Here is a 22,522-nt window from a genome sequence, read left to right as displayed (position 1 = left end):
GGACACTTTCCAGCCAATGGAATACATTTGCATTGTGGTCACTGTTGTAATGTAGGAACGACCAATTTGGACATAGCAGCAGCAATGAGAGGTCGGCACGGTGGCACAGTGGTTCGCAGTGCTGACTCGCAGTGCCTGGCGCCAGGGTTCAATTCTTACCTCGGGTGACTGTGTGTGAAGTCTGCACGCTCTCCCTGTGTCTGTGGATTTCCTCTGGGTGCTCCGGTTTACTCCCACAGTCCAAAGATGTGCAGGTTAAGTGGATTGGCCATGCTAAATTGCCCTTAGTGTTCAAAGTTTCGATGGGGTTACGGGAATAGGGCAAGGGCCTAGGTAGGGTGCTCTTTCAGAGGGCTGGTACAGACTCAATGGGTCGAATGGTATTCTTCATTGGATTCTAAGAGATAAATGACCTGTGTATCTTTCAGTGATGTCAATGGAGGAGAAATGTTGGTGGAACATCAGGAGACCCTGATACAAGTGGTCCTAGATCTGGCCCTGTATAATGAGACAGGATTGATTAATGATCTCATAGTTAGGGATCCTCTCGGAAGGAGCAATCACAATATGGTGGAATTTAAAATACAGATGGTGGGTGAGAAGGTAAAATCAAACACTCGTGTTTTGTGCTTAAACAAAGGAGATTACAATGGGATGAGAGAAGAGCTAGCTAAGGTAGGCTGGGAGCAAAGACTTTATTGTGAAATAGTTGAGGAACAGTGGAGAACCTTCCAAGCGATTTTTCACAGTGCTCAGCAAAGGTTTAACCCAACAAAAAGGAAGTACGGTAGAAAGAGGGAAAATCGACCGTGGATATCTAAGGAAATAAGGGAGACTATCAAATTGAAGGAAAAAGCATACAAAGTGGCAAAGAATAGTGGGAGACTCGAGGACTGGGAAATATTTAGGGGGCAACAGAAAGCTACTGAAAAAGCTATAAAGAAGAGTAAGATAGATTATGAGAGTAAACTTGCTCAGAATATAAGAACAGATAGTAAAAGTTTCTACAAATATATGAAACAAAAAAGAGTGGCTGAGGTAAATATTGGTCCTTTAGAGGATGAGAAGGGAGATTTAAATAATGGGAGATGAGGAAATGGCTGAGGAACTGAACAGGTTTTTTGGGTCGGTCTTCACAGTGGAAGACACAAATAACATGCCAGTGACTGATGGAAATGAGGCTATGACAGGTGAGGACCTTGAGATGATTGTTATCACTAAGGAGGTAGTGATGGGCAAGCTAATGGGGCTAAAGGTAGACAAGTCTCCTGGACCTGATGGAATGCATCCCAGACTGCTAAAAGAGATGGCTAGGGAAATTGCAAATGCACCAGTGATAATTTACCAAAATTCACTAGACTCTGGAGTGCTCCCGGCGGATTGGAAATTGGCAAACGTGACACCACTGTTTAAAAAAGGAGGTAGGCAGAAAGCGGGTAATTATAGGCCAGTGAGCTTAACTTCGGTAGTAGGGAAGATGCTGGAATCTATCATCAAGGAAGAAATAGCGAGGCATCTGGATGGAAATTGTCCCATTGGGCAGACGCAGCATGGGTTCATAAAGGGCAGGTCGTGCCTAACTAATTTAGTGAAATTTTTTGAGGACATTACCAGTGTGGTAGATAACGGGGAGCCAATGGATGTGGTATATCTGGATTTCCAGAAAGCTTTTGACAAGGTGCCACACAAAAGGTTGCTGCATAAGATAAAGATGCATGGCATTAAGAGTAAAGTAGTAGCATGGATAGAGGATTGGTTAATTAATAGAAAGCAAAGAGTGGGGATTAATGGGTGTTTCTCTGGTTGGCAATCAATAGCTAGTGGTGTCCTTCAGGGATCAGTGTTGGGCCCACAATTGTTCACAATTTACATTGATGATTTGGAGTTGGGGACCAAGTGCAATGTGTCCAAGTTTGCAGACGACACTAAGATGAGTGGTGAAGCAAAAAGTGCAGAGGATACCTGAAGTCTGCAGAGGGATTTGGATAGGCTAAGTGAATGGGCTAGGGTCTGGCAGATGGAATACACTGTTGACAAATGTGAGGTTATCCATTTTGGTAGGAATAACAGCAAAAGGGATTATTATTTAAATGATAAAATATTAAAACATGCTGCTGTGCAGAGAGACCTGGGTGTGCTAGTGCATGAGTCGCAAAAAGTTGGTTTACAGGTGATTAAGAAGGCAATTGGCGAAGGTCATCGGTGGAGGGAGAAGCGGAGATAGTGACAGCCATGGACGCGGAGAAGGCCTTTGATCGAGTAGAGTGGGAGTATCTCTGGGAAGTGCTGAGGAGGTTTGGGTTCGGGGGAGGGTTTATCAGTTGGGTTAAGCTCCTGTATAAAGCCCCGGTGGCGAGTGTGGTCACGAACCGGCGGAGGTCGGAGTATTTCCGGCTGTATCGAGGGACGAGGCAGGGGTGCCCCCTGTCCCCTCTGCTGTTCACATTAGCAATTGAACCTTTGGCCATGGCGTTAAGGGAGTCAGGGAAATGGAAGGGGGTGGTTCGAGGGGGAGAGGAACATCGAGTGTCGCTGTACGCAGACGACCTGTTGCTGTACGTGGCGGATCCAGTGGAGGGGATGGTTGAGGTAATGCAGATCCTACGGGAGTTTGGAGACTTTTCGGGCGAAAAGCTCAATGTGGGAAAGAGTGAGCTCTTTGTGATCCATCCGGGGGACCAGGGAAGAGGGATAGACGACCTACCGTTGAGGAGGGCGGAAAGGAGCTTTCGATACTTGGGGATTCAGGTAGCTAGGGGGCACTGCACCAACTTAATTTGATGCGGTTGGTGGAACAGATGGAGGAGGATTTTAAAAGGTGGGACATGTTGCCACTCTCGCTGGTGGGTAGGGTACAGTCGGTTAAAATGGTGGTCCTCTCGAGATTTCTTTTTGTGTTCCAATGCCTCCCAATTGTGACTACTAAGGCCTTCTTTAAGAGGGTAAGCAGGGGCATTATGGGATTTGTGTGGGCGAGCAAGACCCCGCGGGTAAGGAGGGGGTTCTTGGAGCGTAGCAGAGATAGAGGAGGGTTGGCGTTGCCGAATTTGGATGGTTACTATTGGGCAGCCAACGTGGCAACGATCCGTAAGTGGGTGATGGAGGGAGAGGGGGCGGCGTGGAAGAGGCTGGAGACGGCGTCCTGCAAAGGAAAGAGCCTGGGGACGCTGGTGACGGCACCGCTGCCGCTCTCGCCGACAAGGTATACCACAAGCCCGGTGGTGGCGGCAACGCTAAAGATCTGGGGGCAGTGGAGACGGCACACGGGTGCGACGGGAGCCTCGGTGTGGTCCCCGATCAGAGACAACCATCGGTTTCTCCCAGGAAGGATGGATAGGGGGTTTCGGAGCTGGCATTGGGCAGGGATTAGAAGAATGGGGGACCTGTTCATTGACGGGACGTTTGCGAGCTTAGGGGCACTGAAGGAGAGGTTTGGGCTACCCCCGGGAAATGCTTTCAGGTACATGCAAGTGAGGGCGTTTGTGAGGCGGCAGGTGAGGGAATTTCCGCTACTCCCGGCACAGGGGATTCAAGACAGGGTGATTTCGGGCGCATGTGTCGGAGAGGGCAAGGTGACGGCGATATACCAGGAGATGAAAGAAGAGGGGGAGGCTCTGGTAGAGGAGCTGAAGGGTAAATGGGAGGAGGAGTTGGGGGAGGAGATTGAGGAGGGTCTGTGGGCTGATGCCCTAAGTAGGGTTAATTCCTCTTCCTCGTGTGCCAGGCTTAGCCTGATACAATTTAAGGTGGTTCATAGAGCGCATATGACGGGGGCGAGGCTGAGCAGGTTCTTTGGGGTGGAGGACAGATGTGGGAGGTGCTCAGGAAGTCCGGCGAACCATGTCCATATGTTTTGGTCATGCCCGGCACTGGAGGGGTTCTGGAGAGGAGTGGCGGGGGCAATATCTCAGGTGGTGAAAGTCCGGGTCAAGCCAAGCTGGGGGCTAGCAATATTTGGAGTAGTGGACGAGCCGGGAGTGCAGGAGACGAAAGAGGCCGGAATTCTGGCCTTTGCGTCCCTAGTAGCCCGGCGAAGGATCTTGTTAATGTGGAAGGAGGCGAAGCCCCCCAGCGTGGAGGCCTGGATTAATGATATGGCTGGGTTCATAAAGTTGGAGAGGATAAAGTTTGCCTTGAGAGGGTCTGCGCAGGGGTTTTACAGGCGGTGGCAACCGTTCCTGGACCATCTCGCGGAGCGTTAGATGAAGGTCGGACAGCAGCAGCAGCAACACTGGGGGGGGGGGGGGGGGGCATCGTTCGTGGGGGTGGGGGTGGGGGAGGGGAGGGAGGGGGGGAAGGGGGGTTCCTCTGGGGGGCATTTGAGCAAGAAAACACATGAATGATCCGGAAACTGACATGTACGGGAAGAATCCAATGTACAAAGTTCTGTATCTTATTGACTTGCCATGTTCATGTCTTGCCACACAAGTTCTCTTTCCTTTCTTTGTTACGGGGCGGTGGGGGGCAGGGGGGGGGGGGGGGGGGGGGTGTTTGTTTGTAAGGTGGAAAATTCTTAATAAAAACATATTTTTTTTAAAAAGAAGGCAAATGGAGTTTTGTCCTTCATTGCTGGAGGGATGGAGTTTAAGACTAGGGAGGTTATGCTGCAATTGTATAAGGTGTTAGTGAGGCCACACCTGGAGTATTGTGTTCAGTTTTGGTCTCCTTACCTGAGAAAGGACGTACTGGCGCTGGAGGGTGTGCAGAGGAGATTCACTAGGTTAATCCCAGAGCTGAAGGGGTTGGAATTCGAGGAGAGGTTGAGTAGACTGGGACTGTACTCGTTGGAATTTAGAAGGATGAGGGGGGATCTTATCGAAACATATAAGATTATGAAGGGAATAGATAGGATAGATGCGGGCAGGTTGTTTCCACTGGCGGGTGAAAGCAGAACTAGGGGGCATAGCCTCAAAATAAGGGGAAGTAGATTTAGGACGGAGTGGAGGAGGAACTTCTTCACCCAAAGGGTTGTGAATCTATGGAATTCCTTGCCCAGTGAAGCAGACGAGGCTCCTTCATTAAATGTTTTTAAGATAAAGATAGATAGTTTTTTGAAGAATAACGGGATTAAGGGTTATGGTGTTCGGGCCGGAAAGTGGAGCTGAGTCCACAAAAGATCAGCCATGATCTCATTGAATGGTGGAGCAGGCTCGAGGGGCCAGATGGCCTACTCCTGCTCCTAGTTCATATGTTCTTATGATTGACAAGACATTAACACACCTTGGTGGCACAAAAAGAAAGTACTCCTGACTATACAGCATCTTTCAACGCTTGACGACACTCCAAAGTCCCACACCTGCGTATACCTAAAGGACCCCCCCCCCCCCCTCCCGCTCTTCCCATTCCCGAACCCTCGCATCCAATCTCGCCGGCTCAAACACATGATTCTCTCGAAACGGCATCAACTGCGACCCCGTCCCTAACTTACAGTGCTGCCAAAATTGCCTCTATCTCTTCAGTTTCGCCACCACCACCGGACTACCCGAGTATTGAAGCCGGTTGATTTTGAAGTCCTTTGCACCGGCCTTTGATGGCGTGCATCGCCAACAGTACATCAGTCCCTCAGTGCTGCACTGCAGGAGCAGACCTTCTCTACTCTGCTCTGGTTTCACATGTGTGTGTGATAGGAGCAAAACGGAAAGTGAGGTCTCAGGCGATCGATTAGCTGGGAGTTTCAAAAAAGATATTTTTAATGTCAGAATCTTTTATATTGATTCGTTTATGGGGTGTGGGGGGTCGCTGGCTAGGTCAGCATTTGTTGCCCATCCCAGTTGCCCTTCAGAAGGTGGTGGTGAGCTACCTTCTTGAACCACGTCAGTCCCTGAGGTGTAGGTACACCCACAGTGCTGTTAGGGAGGGAGTGCCGGGATTTTGACCCAGTGACAGTAAAGGAACGGCCGATATATTTCCAAGCCAGGATGGTGAGTGACTTGGAGGGGAACCTCCAGGTGGTGGGGTTCCCAGGTATCTGCTGCCCTTGTCCTTCTAGATGGTAGTGGTCGTGAGTTTGGAAGAATTCACATGGCGACCATCCCTTGGGTTTTCATTGAAGCTGTTTGAGCAGAGAGCGAAACCATAAGCAGCTCAGGGGACTTTCCAGCTCTCTAACTTTGTAGTCAGGGAGAAATTAGAGAGAATGCAGAGAGATACATTTTTAATGACGGGGCACATTCAAATTATTTGCCTCGGACAGTTAGTTGTTCCTTGGTAGCTCAGCGAGCAACCTGGGGCCTCCATTTTCACCCACCCACCCAGCCCAGCGCATGTTCATCTGCAGTTACTAACACTGCTGAAAACAGCCCCTTTCCAACCAGCAAACCCCCATCACTGAGATAACGTGGAGGTCGAAGCGGGATTGAATAAACTGGGATTTGATTGCAAGATGCTCTGGAACTACTGCCTATCTCTTCATGTTGGTGTTGGTGAGGCCACACCTGGAGGATTGTGTGCAGTTTTGGTCTCCTTATCTGAGGAAGGATGTTCTTGCTATGGAGGGAGTGCAGCGAAGGTTTACCAGGCTGGATCCTGGGATGGCGCGACTGTCATATGAGGAGAGACTATATCGTTTAGGATTATATTCATTGGAATTTAGAAGAGTGAGAGGGGATCTCCGAAGGCGGGATCAGGGCATTGAACTTGATGAGCAGCCATGATCATAATGAATGGCGGAGCAGGCTCGAAGGGCCGAATGGCCTCTTCCTGCTTCTATTTTCTCTGTTTCTATGTATGTAAACAGCTCTCAGGTTGGGCAGCATTTTTTGTTGCTTTAAGAACATCTATTTCTTGGGCAATTAGGTTGAAGCAAGTGATCTGCCACCGGGCGAGTTAAACCATGAAGGGTGGCCCCGTTGCGGAGGGGGATGGGCTGGGAAATGCGGCGAGCAATTCAAAGGTCTGCTGACTACGGCGGGAGCGGAAAATTCCGCCGGCGCCAAAACCCCACCCGAAATGCGCAATGAGTTATTCAGCGGCTGAGCTGCAGTGGTGATAAACTATGTCTGTCCCTTCCATGCCACGGAAACCTCCTCCCTGCCCAGAAGGGGCAATCCTACGGTCAGTTGGAGGTGAATTGCTGTATCCGTAAGGAAGATGTAATTGGCAGATGTCCTCAAACCTACCAGCTCCAGGTCAGAAAAAACTGACATTAAATGGCTGGAAAATGCTTATTAAGCATGTGAACTATGGAAGGGTTGGATGAAACGGTGTCCCTTTGAGTATTCAATGGTCCACTGCTGGCAGGGGTTCTCCTGTAGAATTCAGTTGCCATGCAAGTTGTTTGTGTTGTTTTGTGAAGTGTGATTGCCCAAAGCTGCAGAGATTCTGATTTTGTTATTTTGCTTTTGCTTTGATGTTTTATTCTACATTATAAATGAGCAAACGTGCCACTGTGCGACACAGAGTTGTGACTGACACGGGGGGAGTTGAGAGGAGTGAAGGTGTTACAGTGCTGACCACCTGGGAGAACTGGCGCAATGTGGAGTTGAGGCAAAGGTTGGGACACTAAGAATTTGAGTTGTCAACGGGAAAGGAATGTGTCGATTGGCTCTTGGAAATAAATGAGAGAAAATTAAATGGAAGAAAATGGACTGTCCAGAAAGCAGACTGTCAAAGAGTGTGGGAATCTGGAAAATGGTTTGAATTAAAACAAACACAGTGCACATTGGAGCTTCAGAAAGATATGGAGCAAAAATGAAAGCGCGCGCAAGGACGCATAAAGCATCTTAAAGAAAGCACACAGCGGAATAATGAAACAGCCAGCACATTGGCCCAAGATAAAGCAGCAAATCAGAATAGAGCACACACTTGATGTGGAAACAAAAACTATCTGCAGAGAGAAATCAGCGCAAAATAGAGCTTGAAATGAAATGAGCTGCAAACGTGCGCACCATGAATGTTCAAAAAAGAGTAAGGTGTTCACAATAGAGATTAAACAATGGGTAACGCGGTCACAATGGAGACTAAACATGGAATAAGGTATTCACAATAAAGATTCAACAAGGAGTAAAGAGCTCACAATAGAGGTTAAACAAGGAGTAAAGAGCTCACAATGGAGAATAAACAAGGAGTAAAGAGCTCACGGTAGAGATTAAACAACGAGTGAAGAGTTCATAATACAGATTAAACAAGGAGTAAAGAGTTCACAGTAGAGATTAAACGAGGAGTAAATAGTTTACAATAGTGATTAAACAAGGAGTAAAGAGTTCACAATAGAGATTAAATAAGGAGTAAATAGTTCACAATAGTGATTAAACGAGGAGTAAAGAGTTCACAATAGAGATTAAACAAGGAGCAAAGAGTTCACAATAGAGATTAAACAAGGAGCAAAGAGTTCACAATAGAGATTAAATAAGGAGTAAATAGTTCACAATAGAGATTAAACAAGGAGCAAAGAGTTCACAATAGAGATTAAACAAGGAGTAAAGAGTTCACAAAAGAGATTAAACAAGGAGTAAAGAGTTCAGAATAGAGATTAAACAAAGAGTAAAGAGCTCACAGCACAGAATAATAAAGGAGTAGAGTTCACAATAGAGATTAAACAAGGAGTAAAGAGCTCACAATAGAGATTAAACAAGGAGTAAAGAGTTCAGAATAGAGATTAAACAAGGAGTAAAGAGCTCACAATAGAGATTAATCAAGGAGTAAAGAGTTCACAATAGAGATTAAACAAGGAGTAAAGAGTTCACAATAGAGATTAAACAAGGAGTAAAGAGTTCCGAATAGAGATTAAACAAGGGGTAAAGAGGTCCGAATAGAGATTAAACAAGGAGTAATGAGTTCACAGCACAGATTAATAAAGGAGTAAAGACTTCACAATAGGGATTAAACAAGGAGTAAAGGGTTCAGAATAGAGATTACACAAGGAATAAAGGGTTCACAATAGAGATTTAAAAAGTAGTAAAAAGTCCAAAATGGCAATGAATCAAAGAGTTACCAATGGAATATTGGGATTAATGTAAGAAATTAGTATATACATATTGTATGATATGTATCTGACGCACTAAGATTTTAACAGGCTGATTTAGGGTATGTATGAATTGGCTGTAGAAACATTTTTTTTAAATCCTGGTTAGAAAGAAAGCCAGACTTTGTGGCTGCGGAAAGTGCAATTAATATGCTGTTAAAATGAGATCCTCCTTCTTTCCAACCTGTATATATTTACAGAGGGCAAATGGGTTTTTGTTATAGTTTCTGGGGATTTGCTGGGGAATAGAGATATTAACTTAAGCAAGTTGGTCATGGGATTTGAGTGGAATGGGGATGGTGCAATTAATGTGTGGAGCCAGGTCTGCAGCAGGTATAGATTAGTTTAGTTTTGGTTTAGACTGTCAGCTGCCAACAGCTTCTGAGGAAGGCTGTCAGAGATTCAGCATTAATCTGACAGGATCTCTCTCTCTCTCTCTTCAAGCAGCCACTCACAGGATCTCTCTATCCAAAAATTGGCAAGCAATCCTATGTTTGCTAACTCTATTTAAAAGTGGTTTATGACCTGTGATGGTTTTTGCTTGATTGGAGATTTTTTTTAAGATATTGGTTCGACATTAAAGTGTTTACTTTGATTGTTAAGCATTGTTTAACTGGTAATTGTAAACTATGTTTCTGTGATGTTAAGGCAGTTTAACACTGTGTTAACAATAACGTTTGTTTTAATACACCATAGCCCTATTTGTGTTTGGAATCACTCCTGAAATGAAGTATGATTTCCTCACAGTTTTATAAATTGAAAAAAAGTGATTGGGATTCCTGTCTGGTAAACTTGTAAATGTTGGGGTCGGGTCTGTCATCGTCAAAGTATAGTCAAGGAGTAAAGAGTTCAGAATAGAGATTAAACGGGGAGTAAAGAGTTCACAGTAGAGATTAAACAAGGAGCAAAGAGTTCAGAATAGAGATTAAACAAGGAGTATAGAGTTCAGAATAGAGATTAAACAGAGAGTAAATAGTTCAGAATAGAGATTAAACAAGGAGTAAAGAGTTCAGAATAGAGATTAAACGGGGAGTAAAGAGTTCACAATAGAGATCAAACAAGGAGTATAAAGAGTTCAGAATAGAGATTAAACAAGGAGTAAAGAGTTCAGAATAGAGATTAAACAAGGAGTAAAGAGTTCAGAATAGAGATTAAACAAGGAGTAAAGAGTTTAGAATAGAGATTAAACAAGGAGTAAAAAGTTCAGAATAGAGATTGAGAAAGGAGCAAAGTGCTCACAATACAGATTTAAAAAGGAGCAAAGAGTTCAGAATAGAGATTAAACAAGGAGTTAAAAAGTTCAGAATAGAGATTGAGAAAAGAGCAAAGTGTTCACAATACAGATTTAAAAAGGAGCAAAGAGTTCACAATAGAGATTAAACAAGGAGTAAAAAGTTCAGAATAGAGAGTAAACAAGGAGTAAACAGTTCACAATAGAGATTGAACAAGGAGTAAAGAGTTCACAATACAGATTAAGAAAGGACCAAAGAGTTCAGAATAGAGATTAAACAAGGAGCAAAGAGTTCAGAATAGAGATTAAACAAGGAGTAAAGGGTTCACAATAGAGATTAAACAGGAAGCAAATAGTTCACAATAAAGTTTAAACAAGGAGTAAAGAGTTCACAATAGAGATTGAACAAGGAGTAAAGAGTTCACAATAGAGATTAAACAAGGAGCTAAGAGTTCACAATAGAGATTAAACAAGGAGCTAAGAGTTCATAATAGAGATTAAACAAGGAGTAAAGAGTTCACAACAGAGATTAAACAAGTAGTAAAGAGTTCACAATAGAGATTAAAGAAGGAGTAAAGACTCACAGAAGTGATTAATCAAAGAGTAAAGTGTTCAGAATAGACATTAAACAGGGAGTAGAGATATCATAATGGAGATTAATCAAGGAGTAAAGAGCTCACAATAGACATTAAAGGGGAGTAAAGACTTCACAATAGAGATTGGTCAAGGAGTAAAGACTTCACAATAGAGATTGAACAAGGAGTAAAGACTTCACAATAGAGATTAATCAATGAGTAAAGACTTCATAATAGGGATCAAACAAGTAGTAAAGAGTTCACAATGGATATTAAACAGGGAGTAAAGTGTTCACAATAGATATTGAACAAGGAATAAAGGGTTCATAATATAGATTAAACAGGGATCCCGGGAGCACAGTGGTTAGCACTGCTGCCTCACAGCGCCAGGGATCCAGGTTAAACAAGCGCCGGCCTTATGCGGCGTTTGCACGTTCTCCCCGTGTCTGCTTGGGTTTCCTCCGGGTGCTCCAGTTTCCTCCTAAAAGTCACGAAACACTTCCTTGTTAGGTAATTTGGACATTGTGAATTCTCCCTCTGTGTACCTGAACAGGCGCCGGAATGTGGCGACTAGGGGCTTTTCACAGTAACTTCATTGCAGTGTTAATGTAAGCCTGCTTGTGACAATAAAGATTATTATTTTAAAAAATCAAGTGTGATGCTAATATGGGGAAAGGTTTGAAATCCAGAGGATGGTGGGCAGGATGCTCCATTTGGGAGCACAAATCAGGAAGCGATTCCCAATCCGTAGCGTTGCAAATGTATCCATGCTGAGGATTGTGTGGGATTCTGTAGGGAATCCTGCATTAGGTCGCCATTTTGAGCAGGAAGCCCGATCGCGAGGCCCTGCGTCTGGGCCCCCACAATGCAATTCAGCACCACCCTGGGATTTTCTGGCAGTATCCAGATTTAAAGTGAGAGAGCAGACTTCAAAGGCAAATCAAACATCTGATGTCTTTTTAATACAGTCTGGGAATCGAGAGTTAAAGCAAATTGTGAACAGTTTGTACCGCAGTTAAGACCAAGGAATTCTAAAATGGGTTGGTGTAAAACCCTGGACTAGATTATCTGTTAAAAGTGGAGTGGAAGCTTTGTTTAAAATAGTCATTTGTAAAAGTTGGACTGGAATTTGGAATGCAAACCGTTCAGAGAAAGCATTATTATGTGAGAAGATTTTAAAGCGTGTTTTTGGGAGCGGAGTTTGGAAACTCTCATGTGACAATCATCTGGGGGATTTTGAGGAGAAGATCACAGACACTAACTTGGGTTCAGAGCGGAGTGCATGTATTTGACCACAGCCAATCTGTGTGCTTAAAGAAGCCTTGCGTTGATGAGACCGTTGTAGCTTACCAGCTTACTTGTCCCGTACCAGCCTCCCCAAACAGGCGCCGGAATGTGGCGACTAGGGGCTTTTCACAGTAACTTCATTGAAGCCTACTTGTGACAATAAGCAATTTTCATTTCATTTTCATTTTCATTGAGAAGCATTTTGTAATACGTGTCAACCTTAAAATCTGTCTGTATTTGTTAAACGAAGGGGGGAGTAAAGGGGTTTTGTATAATAATCCAACTTTTCACATTAAATAAATGTTTTATTCTTGTTGTAAAAATTAATTGACAAGGGCGGCATGTGGCGCAGTGGATAGCACTGGGACTGCGGAGCTGAGGACCCGGGTTCGAATCCCGGCCCTGGGTCACTGCCCGTGTGGAGTTTGCACATTCTCCCCGCGTCTGCGTGGGTTTCGTCCCCACAACCCAAAGATGTGCAGGGTAGGTGGATTGGCCACGCTAAATTGCCCCTTAATTGGAAAAGAAAAATAATTGGCTACTCTAAATTTAAAAAATGTCTGTTCCTCCATATTTTATGAAGAAAACGTAAGTTTTCTGGATTTCTAAGTCAGGGTTCCATTCTGGGCTCTCCCCATCCAATAATAACATCAACTGGGATTGCAACACAAGGCAGGCCTTCTTGTTGGGAGTTAAAATAGCTATTGGTGCTGTGTCTGGGGTCTAAATAACAGCTATCCGTGCGTAGGTTTAATCATCTCCTGATATACAGTTTTCCCTTTTAATCTTCCCTTATCTGAGCTAACTTCTCCATATAGCAAACATCATTTCTTTAGTCAAGCTTTAAGAGTGTAGATGTAAAGTACGTGCACTTTATGACCTTCCGTGGCTGCACCCTCGCCAGTGGGTTTGCCGGCGGTGTGAGGTGGTTACAATGGGAAATCCCATAGACAAGCGGCAGGAAGGCAAAATCCTGCTGCCATCAAACGGCGCGCCACCAAGAACCACACGGCTGGGGAACGTGAGAATCCAGCCCCTTGTCTGCATTTTGAACCTTTAACAGTTTATTCATGCTCTGATCCCCATTGTTTTTTTTTAAATATATTTATGAAAGTTTTTTAACACAATTTTTCTCCCTTACAAACAATAACCCCCCCCCCTCGTAACAAAAAAAAACCGAGAAATCGTGCAGAGCAAGATATATACATGGCAAAATGATATATTTACACAGCTTTGTACACTGGCCCTCACCCGTACGTGCCAGTTTCCCCAACCCTTCATGTTATCTCTTGCCCATCCACCCTCCCAGGCAGTCCCCCCTTCCCCCCCCCCCCTCCCAGGATGTCCCCGTCCCCCCAAGGTTGCTGCTGCTGCTGACCAACCTTCCTCTAACGCTCCGCGAGATAGTCTAGGAACGGTTGCCACCGCCTGTAGAACCCCTGCGCAGACCCTCTCAAGGCGAACTTAATCCTCTCCAGCTTAATGAACCCAGCCATATCATTTATCCAGGCCTCCAGGCTGGGGGGCTTCGCCTCCTTCCACATTAGCAAGATCCTTCGCCGGGCTACTAGGGACGCAAAGGCCAGAATGCCGGCCTCTTTCGTCTCCTGCACTCCCGGTTCGTCCACTACTCCAAATATTGCTAGCCCCCAGCTTGGCTTGACCCGGACTTTCACCACCTGAGATATTGCTCCCGCCACTCCTCTCCAGAACCCCTCCACTGCCGGGCATGACCAAAACATATGGACATGGTTCGCCGGGCTCCCTGAACACCTTCCACATCTGTCCTCTACCCCAAAGAACCTGCTCAACCTCGCCCCCGTCAAGTGTGCTCTGTGCTGATCCCCATTGTTACCAGCTTGCCTTAGGTAAACATCTGTTTGCAGTGTGTTGCTAGGCTCATCAATTGGCCAGCCAGTGGGATATAGAATCCATGGTGTCTCTACAGTGCTGAAGGAGGCCATTCAGCCCATCGAGTCTACACTGACCCTCTGAAAGTGTATTGTGTTCCCAAGCAGACTGCGGCCAGGGACACGTTTTAGACCCGCTACCAGACCTGCCAAATGTGTGCGCACGCTTGATGGGCGGAAAATTCCGGCCAGGGAGAAACCATTCCCACTTGTGAAAGTGAGCGGCGTGGTAGCACAGTGGTTAGCACTGTTGCTTCACAGCTCCAGGGTCCCAGGTTCGATTCCGGCTTGGGTCACTGTCTGTGCGGAGTCTGCATGTCCTCCCCGTGTGTGCGTGGGTTTCCTCCGGGTGCTCCATTTCCTCCCACAAGTCCAAAGATGTGCAGGTTTGGTGGATTGGCCATGATAAATTGTCCTTGGCGTCCAAACAAAAAGGTTAGATGGCATTACTGAGTCACGGGGATAGGGTGGGCTTAAGTAGGGTGTTCTTGCCAGGGGCCGGTGCAGACTCGATTGGCCGAATGGCCTCATTCTGCACTGAATTGAGAACGAGAGGGTTGTCTTGTTGGAGTCACAGGACCCACACCAGGGCCTGTCACACCCTGGTGCGGAGCATTGCTGGGGAGGACGGGAAGAGGGCGGGCACTGTGATCAGGGAGCATGCGGGCTGGGGTATCCAACGTGCCCCCTCAGGGTGACGGCCCCTGTGGAGCTGCCTGAGCAAGCTTCTGACCTGTAAAAAAAAAATAGCAGTGGAACAACTGTGTCTGGGCAGTGCAACCGTACACCGACCTCAGTCCCCAGACACATTGTTAATTTAGAACAAAGAACAAAGAACAAAGAAATGTACAGCACAGGAACAGGCCCTTCGGCCCTCCAAGCCCGTGCCGACCATGCTGCCCAACTAAACTACAATCTTCTACACTTCCTGGGTCCGTATCCCTCTATTCCCGTCCTATTCATGTATTTGTCAAGATGCCCCTTAAATGTCACTATCGTCCCTGCTTCCACCACCTCCTCCGGCAGCGGGTTCCAGGCACCCACTACCCTCTGCGTAAAAAACTTACCTCGTACATCTGCTCTAACGCTTGCCCCTCTCACCTTAAACCTATGCCCCCTAGTAATTGACCCCTCTACCCCGGGGAAAAGCCTCTGACTATCCACTCTGTCTATGCCCCTCATAATTTTGTAGACCTCTATCAAGTCGCCCCTCAACCTCCTTCGTTCCAGTGAGAACAAACCGAGTTTATTCAACCGCTCCTCATAGCTAATGCCCTCCATACCAGGCAACATTCTGGTAAATCTCTTCTGCACCCTCTCTTATCATAGAATTTACAGTGCAGAAGGATGCCATTCGGCCCATCGAGTCTGCACCAGCTCTTGGAAAGAGCACCCTACCCAAGGTCAACACCTCCACCCTATCCCCATAACCCAGTAACCCCACCCAACACTAAGGCCAATCCACCTAACCTGCATATCTTTGGACTGTGGGAGGAAACCGGAGCACCCGGAGGAAACCCACGCACACACGGGGAGGATGTGCAGACTCCGCACAGACAGTGACCCAAGCCGGAATCGAACCTGGGACCCTGGAGCTGTGAAGCAATTGTGCTAACCACCATGCTACCGTGCTGCCCATAAAGCCTCCACATCCTTCTGGTAGTGTGGCGACCAGAATTGAACACGATATTCCAAGTGTGGCCTAACTAAGGTTCTATGCAGCTACAACATGACTTGCCAATTCTTATACTGAATGCCCCGGCCAATGAAGGCAAGCATGCCGTATGCCTTCTTGACTACCTTCTCCACCTGTGTTGCCCCTTTCAGTGACCTGTGGACCTGTACACCTAGATCTCTCTGACTTTCAATACTCTTGAGGGTTCTACCATTCACTGTATATTCCCTACCTGCATTAGACCTTCCAAAATGCATTACCTCACATTTGTCCGGATTAAACTCCATCTGCCATCTCTCCGCCCAAGTCTCCAAACAATCTAAATCCTGCTGTATCCTCTGACAGTCCTCATCGCTATCCGCAATTCCACCAACCTTTGTGTCGTCTGCAAACGTACTAATCAGACCAGTTACATTTTCCTCCAAATCATTTATATATACTACAAACAGCAAAGGTCCCAGCACTGATCCCTGTGGAACACCACTGGTCACAGCCCTCCAATTAGAAAAGCATCCTTCCATTGCTACTCTCTGCCTTCTATGACCTAGCCAGTTCTGTATCCACCTTGCCAGCTCACCCCTGATCCCGTGTGACTTCACCTTTTGTACTAGTCTACCATGAGGGACCTTGTCAAAGGCCTTACTGAAGTCCACATAGACAACATCCACTGCCCTACCTGCATCAATCATCTTAGTGACCTCCTCGAAAAACTCTATCAAGTTAGTGAGACATGACCTCCCCTTCACAAAACCATGCTGCCTCTCACTAATCCGTCCATTTGCTTCCAAATGGGAGTAGATCCTGTCTCGAAGAATTCTCTCCAGTAATTTCCCTACCACTGAAGTAAGGCTCACCGGCCTGTAGTTCCCTGGATTATCCTTGCTACCCTTCTTAAACAGAGGAACAACATTGGCTATTCTCCAGTCCTCCGGGACATCCCCTGAAGACAGTGAGGATCCAAAGATTTCTGTCAAGGCCTCAGCAATTTCCTCTCCAGCCTCCTTCAGTATTCTGGTGTAGATCCCATCAGGCCCTGGGGACTTATCTACCTTAATATTTTTTAAGACACCCAACACCTCGTCTTTTTGGATCTCAATGTGACCCAGGCTATCTACACACCCTTCTCCAGACTCAACATCTACCAATTCCTTCTCTTTGGTGAATACTGATGCAAAGTATTCATTTAGTACCCCGTCCATTTCCTCTGGCTCCACACATAGATTCCCTTGCCTATCCTTCAGTGGGCCAACCCTTTCCCTGGCTACCCTCTTGCTTTTTATGTACGTGTAAAAAGCCTTGGGATTTTCCTTAACCCTATTTGCCAATGACTTTTCGTGACCCCTTCTAGCCCTCCTGACTCCTTGCTTAAGTTCCTTCCTACTTTCCTTATATTCCACACAGGCTTCGTCTGTTCCCAGCCTTTTAGCCCTGACAAATGCCTCCTTTTTCTTTTTGACGAGGCCTACAATATCTCTCGTTATCCAAGGTTCCCGAAAAGTGCCGTATTTATCCTTCTTCCTCACAGGAACATGCCGGTCCTGAATTCCTTTCAACTGACACTTGAAAGCCTCCCACATGCCAGATGTTGATTTGCCCTCAAACATCCGCCCCCAATCCATGTTCTTCAGTTCCCGCCTAATATTGTTATAATTAGCCTTCCCCCAATTTAGCACATTCATCCTAGGACCACTCTTATCCTTGTCCACCAGTACTTTAAAACTTACTGAATTGTGGTCACTGTTCCCGAAATGCTCCCCTACTGAAACATCTACCACCTGGCCGGGCTCATTCCCCAATACCAGGTCCAGTGCCGCCCCTTCCCTAGTTGGACTGTCTACATATTGTTTTAAGAAGCCCTCCTGGATGCTCCTTACAAACTCCGCCTCGTCTAAGCCCCTGGCACTAAGTGAGTCCCAGTCAATATTGGGGAAGTTGAAGTCTCCCATCACCACAACCCTGTTGTTTTTACTCTTTTCCAAAATCTGTCTACCTATCTGCTCCTCTATCTCCCGCTGGCTGTTGGGAGGCCTGTAGTAAACCCCCAACATTGTGACTGCATCCTTCTTATTTAATTTGAGCCCTGGCTTTTATTCAGGTCTGGATAAAGATTGAGGCTAAAACCTAAAGACCACCTGGCCAATCAGGCCACCAGCCAAACATAAAGGCAGACGGACCATGTAAAATCTGACTTATTGATTGCCGGTGGGCGTGCTCCCGCACACATGCCCATCGTCGGAAATATCGCACAAGGGCACCATGACGCCGGGACACCCACCCATCTTCTTGCACGTGTTTCCGGGAACTTTGTCTGTCGAATTCTGGCCCCTATCTACTCTGTCCAGGACCCTCACGGATTTGAATACCTCTATCAGACCTCCTCCCAGCCTTCATTTCTCCTCGAACAATGGCCTCAACACCTCCAGACTCTCTTCGTAACTCTCGTCCCTGGAACCATTCCCGTGAATCCTTTCTGCACTCACTCCAATACCTTCACAGCAGAGTCCAGAACTGGCCGCAATACGCCAGCCACGGTCGAACGAATGTCTTGTACAAGTTCAACCTAACCCCCTCGTTCTTGTAGTCTCTGTTCTTCCTTAGGTAGAAATGATTTGGGGTATTTTATTTTATACATTCATTCAGCTGTAATTTTGATATTGATGTCAAAACACAATCTCAGGGAAACAAATTGTTCCCTATAGTGGACGGACAGTGACAAGAACAAGTATTGCACCATTATTCAAGTTTGGCGAGAGGTTCTGAATAAAAATTCTAATTTAAACATGTTTATTTAAGCAAAGCTTTTGGCAACATTGCATACATATGTGGTAATAGAAGGGAAAATGCTGATATCCTGACGTCTATTCCTCCAGCTACACAACAGAAAGGCATGGTCTAAACAGATGGACAATAGAGGGGCTACTCCTCCATGCTATTTATTTATTTATGCAAGTGTGGGATGTGAAGGCATTCCTTAATGTTATTTATTATCATGCAGCGCATTAGCCTTTATTTATTTTCCAGGAACCAGTTATTTTATGGGAAATTTCTTTCCAAATTCTGGGAATATCATACAAACATCTTTCCAAATTCTCCCAGTATTTATCTGCTCCCCAATGTACATTTGCATCCCACATCTAACATCAGATTTACTATCAGCAGGGTGGCAGACTCGATGGACCGAATGGCCTCCTTCTGCGCTGTAGGAATTCTATGGTTCTATGATCTCATTGAATGGCAGAGCAGACTCGATCAGCTGAATCGGCTTGTGTTCTATGTTCTATCGGTAAGGGAATAGTGTAGTTGGGCTTTAGAGTGGTTTCACAGGTCGGCGCAACATCGAGGGCCGAAGGGCCTGTACTGCGCTGTAATGTTCTATGAATGGCCTGCCTCTGCTCCTATGTCTTGTGGGCTTCCGATCTTATAAAGAAACACCATTGACCATCTTGCGTACCCCTGTCCCATTTCGAAGAGATCGAACAATTCTTTTTTTTTTTCAACACATTTTATTCAAACTTGTAGCAAAGTAAGTTACAGCAAATAAACAGCCCGGGAAACATTCTTCCCAACAATCAACTATACGGTTTGTACAGATTTTTCTCCTTTTTCACCGCCCCCCCGCCCCCCGCCCCCCACGACGGTCAGCTCCTCAAACACGGTCACAAACATCCCCCACCTTTTCTCAAACTCCCCTGCTGAGCCCCTTAACTCATACTTTATCTTCTCTAACCGCAGGAAGTCATACAGGTCACCCAACCATGCTGCTACCCCCGGTGGCGATGCCGACCGCCACTCCAGCAAAATTCATCGCCGTGCAATCAGAGAGGCGAAGGCCAAGACATCGGCCTTCCTCCTCTCCATGAGCTCCGGCTTCTCTGAAACCCCAAATATCGCCACCAAAGGGTCCAGCAATTCTAGCTACACCGCGTCTGGTGATACAGATGTGCAGGTTATGTGGATTGGCCACGCTAAATTTCCCCTAGGTGGGGTTGCGGGGAGAGGATAGGGGTTTGGGCCTAGGTAGGGTGCTCTTTCAGAGGGCCGGTGCAGCCTCGATGGACCAAATGGCCTCCTTCTGCACTGTAGGGATTCTAAATTGTTATCTCAGTCAGTTATGTTGTTTGGTGGAGCACTGACACGGGACTTTGAGGTGCGACTTTTCTGCGGCCAATGAGAAATGAGCAAGTTGAAAATTAAGCAAGTGTCCTAATTTAAACCTATGTGAGAGTTCCCTTGCCAACCAATCAGCATTCTCTTCCCATGCAGTATAAATTGTGTCACTGGTATTCTTGCAAAGTGGCCTGATGAGTGCAAGGTGAGAAGTTTTGACATGCCTCTTTTTCCGCAATACCCAGGTTCTCCAACTATTAAAGCCAAACGAATTGAAATCACTCAACGTAATTACTTTATACTCTTCTTAAGCCACCATTTACCCTCTGCCCTCAGGAGAACGCAAACAGCTTGACAAAACATAGCACCATTAGCACCGAAAACTGGTGGAGACAAAGTACCCACCTGATTGGTGAATTGATTTTAGAACTATCTCCGAGAATGTACCCCTACACAGCTCTGCCTCTGTCCCTCTCCCTGAGGCCTGTGCCACTAGTTCAGCTACATTCCTCAAGAACCATTCTTGACTGGGCCTGAATGAAGAGGCTGGACCATGCAGCAGACACCCAGGCCGGATTTTCCAGGCCTTCCTGCCGGGGGATCTTCCAGTCCTGCTGAAGGTGACTCCCTACAGTGGGACGAGCAGTCCTCACAAAACGGTGTACAGATCGGTGGGATTGGAAAACCCTGCTGGCAGCCAATGACAAGCCACCTCCCCCACTAGAAAACACATGGTTGGGGGGGGCGGGGGGCGGAATCCCACCCTGGACAGACATCCCTGAAAGCAACTGGTGTTCGAAGGCTAAATCTCGATTTTCCGATTGAACAAACATTTCTCCCACAGGGAACCTCATGAGCATACATCATTGCGCAGTTCTCAGAATACTTACCTTGGCCCAAATAGAATTGATGACTTTAACATAAATGCAATCAAAATTCTCTGGACAGGCAGATTGCTGTCGAGATTTTATAGTGGAGTATTAAGAGGGATAACGCATATTTGTGAGCCATTGAGGTGATTAAACTGAAGCCGTTGAACACTGGGGAAGTATCAGCAGTAAGATGCTAAATATGAAGCCCATTCATAAAAAGGGTGACTATGTGAGTGCAGGTTTTCAAGCCTGACTTCACCGCACTCTGTCAAATTGTGGAACCGGTTGTTATGAAGAAATGTGATTAGCCATACCAGAATAATTCCGTGAACAGCCATCAACATAGAGTCCCTGATGATTCGGCAAAACCTGACATTCTAAGTGAACTGTGGACAGTTCTGTGGCGTAGCCGAGTCAAGTGTCACTTCAAAAAAAACAAATCTAAAGTTCCACGTGAGGGGGCTCGCAATTCTCCGACCGTTGCGATTCAGCGCACCCGGCGGTGTGGGGTGGCTTCAAAGGGAAATCCCATTCACAAGTGGCGGGAGCGTCGAATCCCGCCGCTAGCGAGCGACGGCGCCCGAGAAACACACGGCTGGGGGACCGGCGAATCAAGCCCGTTACCGTCAGCGTAAAGCTGTGATCTGGCGTGATTTTCCGTTTCGTGGCGGCCCCTTATTGGCCGGCGGAGGGATTTCCAGTGCCGCCGCTGTCAACGAGGATTCCTGTCGTTCCCACCCTCCACCGCCAGGTCGTGGCGGCAGGGTGGGGGTGGGGAGTGGGGGGGGGGGAGGGAGGGAGAGTCCTCCGTGGGCGGGGTTGGAAGACCCCACCGGCGTAAAGTTCGGAACCGGCGGTAAATGGCTTTGGGATTCCAGCGAAAGGCGCCATGTAAATGCAAACTTTTTTTTTAAAGTATGAGAGTATGATTCCATCCAGACATAATATTGAAGTGTTCATTTGTGTGTTTTGTGTATATTTGAGAGAAATGCAATGGCCGAGGCGGCAGTGTCTCCTCCGTCTCACTAAACCGAGTGATCGTGCGCTCACAGCAGCTCAGACTAGCTCTGCAGTACTGATGCTGGATCAATGCTTGCCAATAAGCAACATGTTTTGCGATACTGATTAATATTTGTCAATTTCACAGACAGTCCATGCCGAGATGAGACAGGAGTGTAAATGTCATGGAATGTCTGGCTCATGCACAGTTAAGACCTGTTGGATGCGACTCCCCACCTTTCGGACAGTGGGCAATGTGCTGAAGGAGCGCTTCGATGGAGCCTCCCGAGTGATCTACGGCAACAAGGGCAGCAACCGCGCTTCCCGGGCCGATAAGCGCCACCTGGAGCCCGAGGACCCGGCTCACAAGCCGCACGCCCCCCAGGACCTGGTCTACTTCGAGAGGTCGCCCAACTTCTGCACGGTGAACAGTAAAGTCGGCACTGCAGGTACCACAGGCCGAGCCTGCAATAACACCTCCCTGGGGCTGGATGGCTGTGACTTGCTGTGCTGCGGGCGTGGCTTCCAAACCCTGGCTGAGAGGGTCACCGAGAGGTGTCACTGTACTTTCCACTGGTGCTGTCACGTCAGTTGCTTAAACTGCACAACCACACAAACGTTGCACGAGTGCCTCTGAAGGTGAGCGAGAACCTTCTCCTGGGGGTGGTGGGGTGGGGTGGGGGGGGGGGGGGGGGGGGTGGGGGGGGGTCATAGTTTGGGGCGGCTAAGTGAACAAGGGAGAACTCTGTCATGGGGTATCTGGGGAGTGTGTGTGTGCGGTGGGGGAGGGAGGAGATGGGCATGGGAGGCATCCCATAATGACAAAGTAATGGTGTGACAAAGTTTTACAGGAAGCAGAGAGACCCACAGATGGGAGGGGGGGGGGGGCGCTCTAAGATCAAGC

The 22,522-nt window shown here is 47.0% G+C and overlaps 1 protein-coding gene across 1 annotated transcript in view; it reads left to right on the top strand.

Annotated features, from left to right (window-relative positions):
* Nucleotides 1-22,270, top strand: part of wnt1 (wingless-type MMTV integration site family, member 1) — a 268,502-nt gene extending 246,232 nt beyond the window's left edge. Inside the window, exon 5 of the mRNA XM_072493819.1 lies at nt 21,767-22,270. Within this exon, the coding sequence (XP_072349920.1) occupies nt 21,767-22,255 (489 nt within the window). The 3' untranslated portion in view covers nt 22,256-22,270. The remainder of the gene's footprint in view (nt 1-21,766) is intronic.
* Nucleotides 22,271-22,522: the final 252 nt, after the last annotated feature.

This window comes from Scyliorhinus torazame, chromosome X, assembly GCF_047496885.1.
Source record: "Scyliorhinus torazame isolate Kashiwa2021f chromosome X, sScyTor2.1, whole genome shotgun sequence".
In the NCBI taxonomy this organism is placed as follows: domain Eukaryota; kingdom Metazoa; phylum Chordata; class Chondrichthyes; order Carcharhiniformes; family Scyliorhinidae; genus Scyliorhinus; species Scyliorhinus torazame.
Note: the sequence above shows the minus strand (reverse complement) of the source record. Positions and strands in the feature narration are given on the sequence as shown.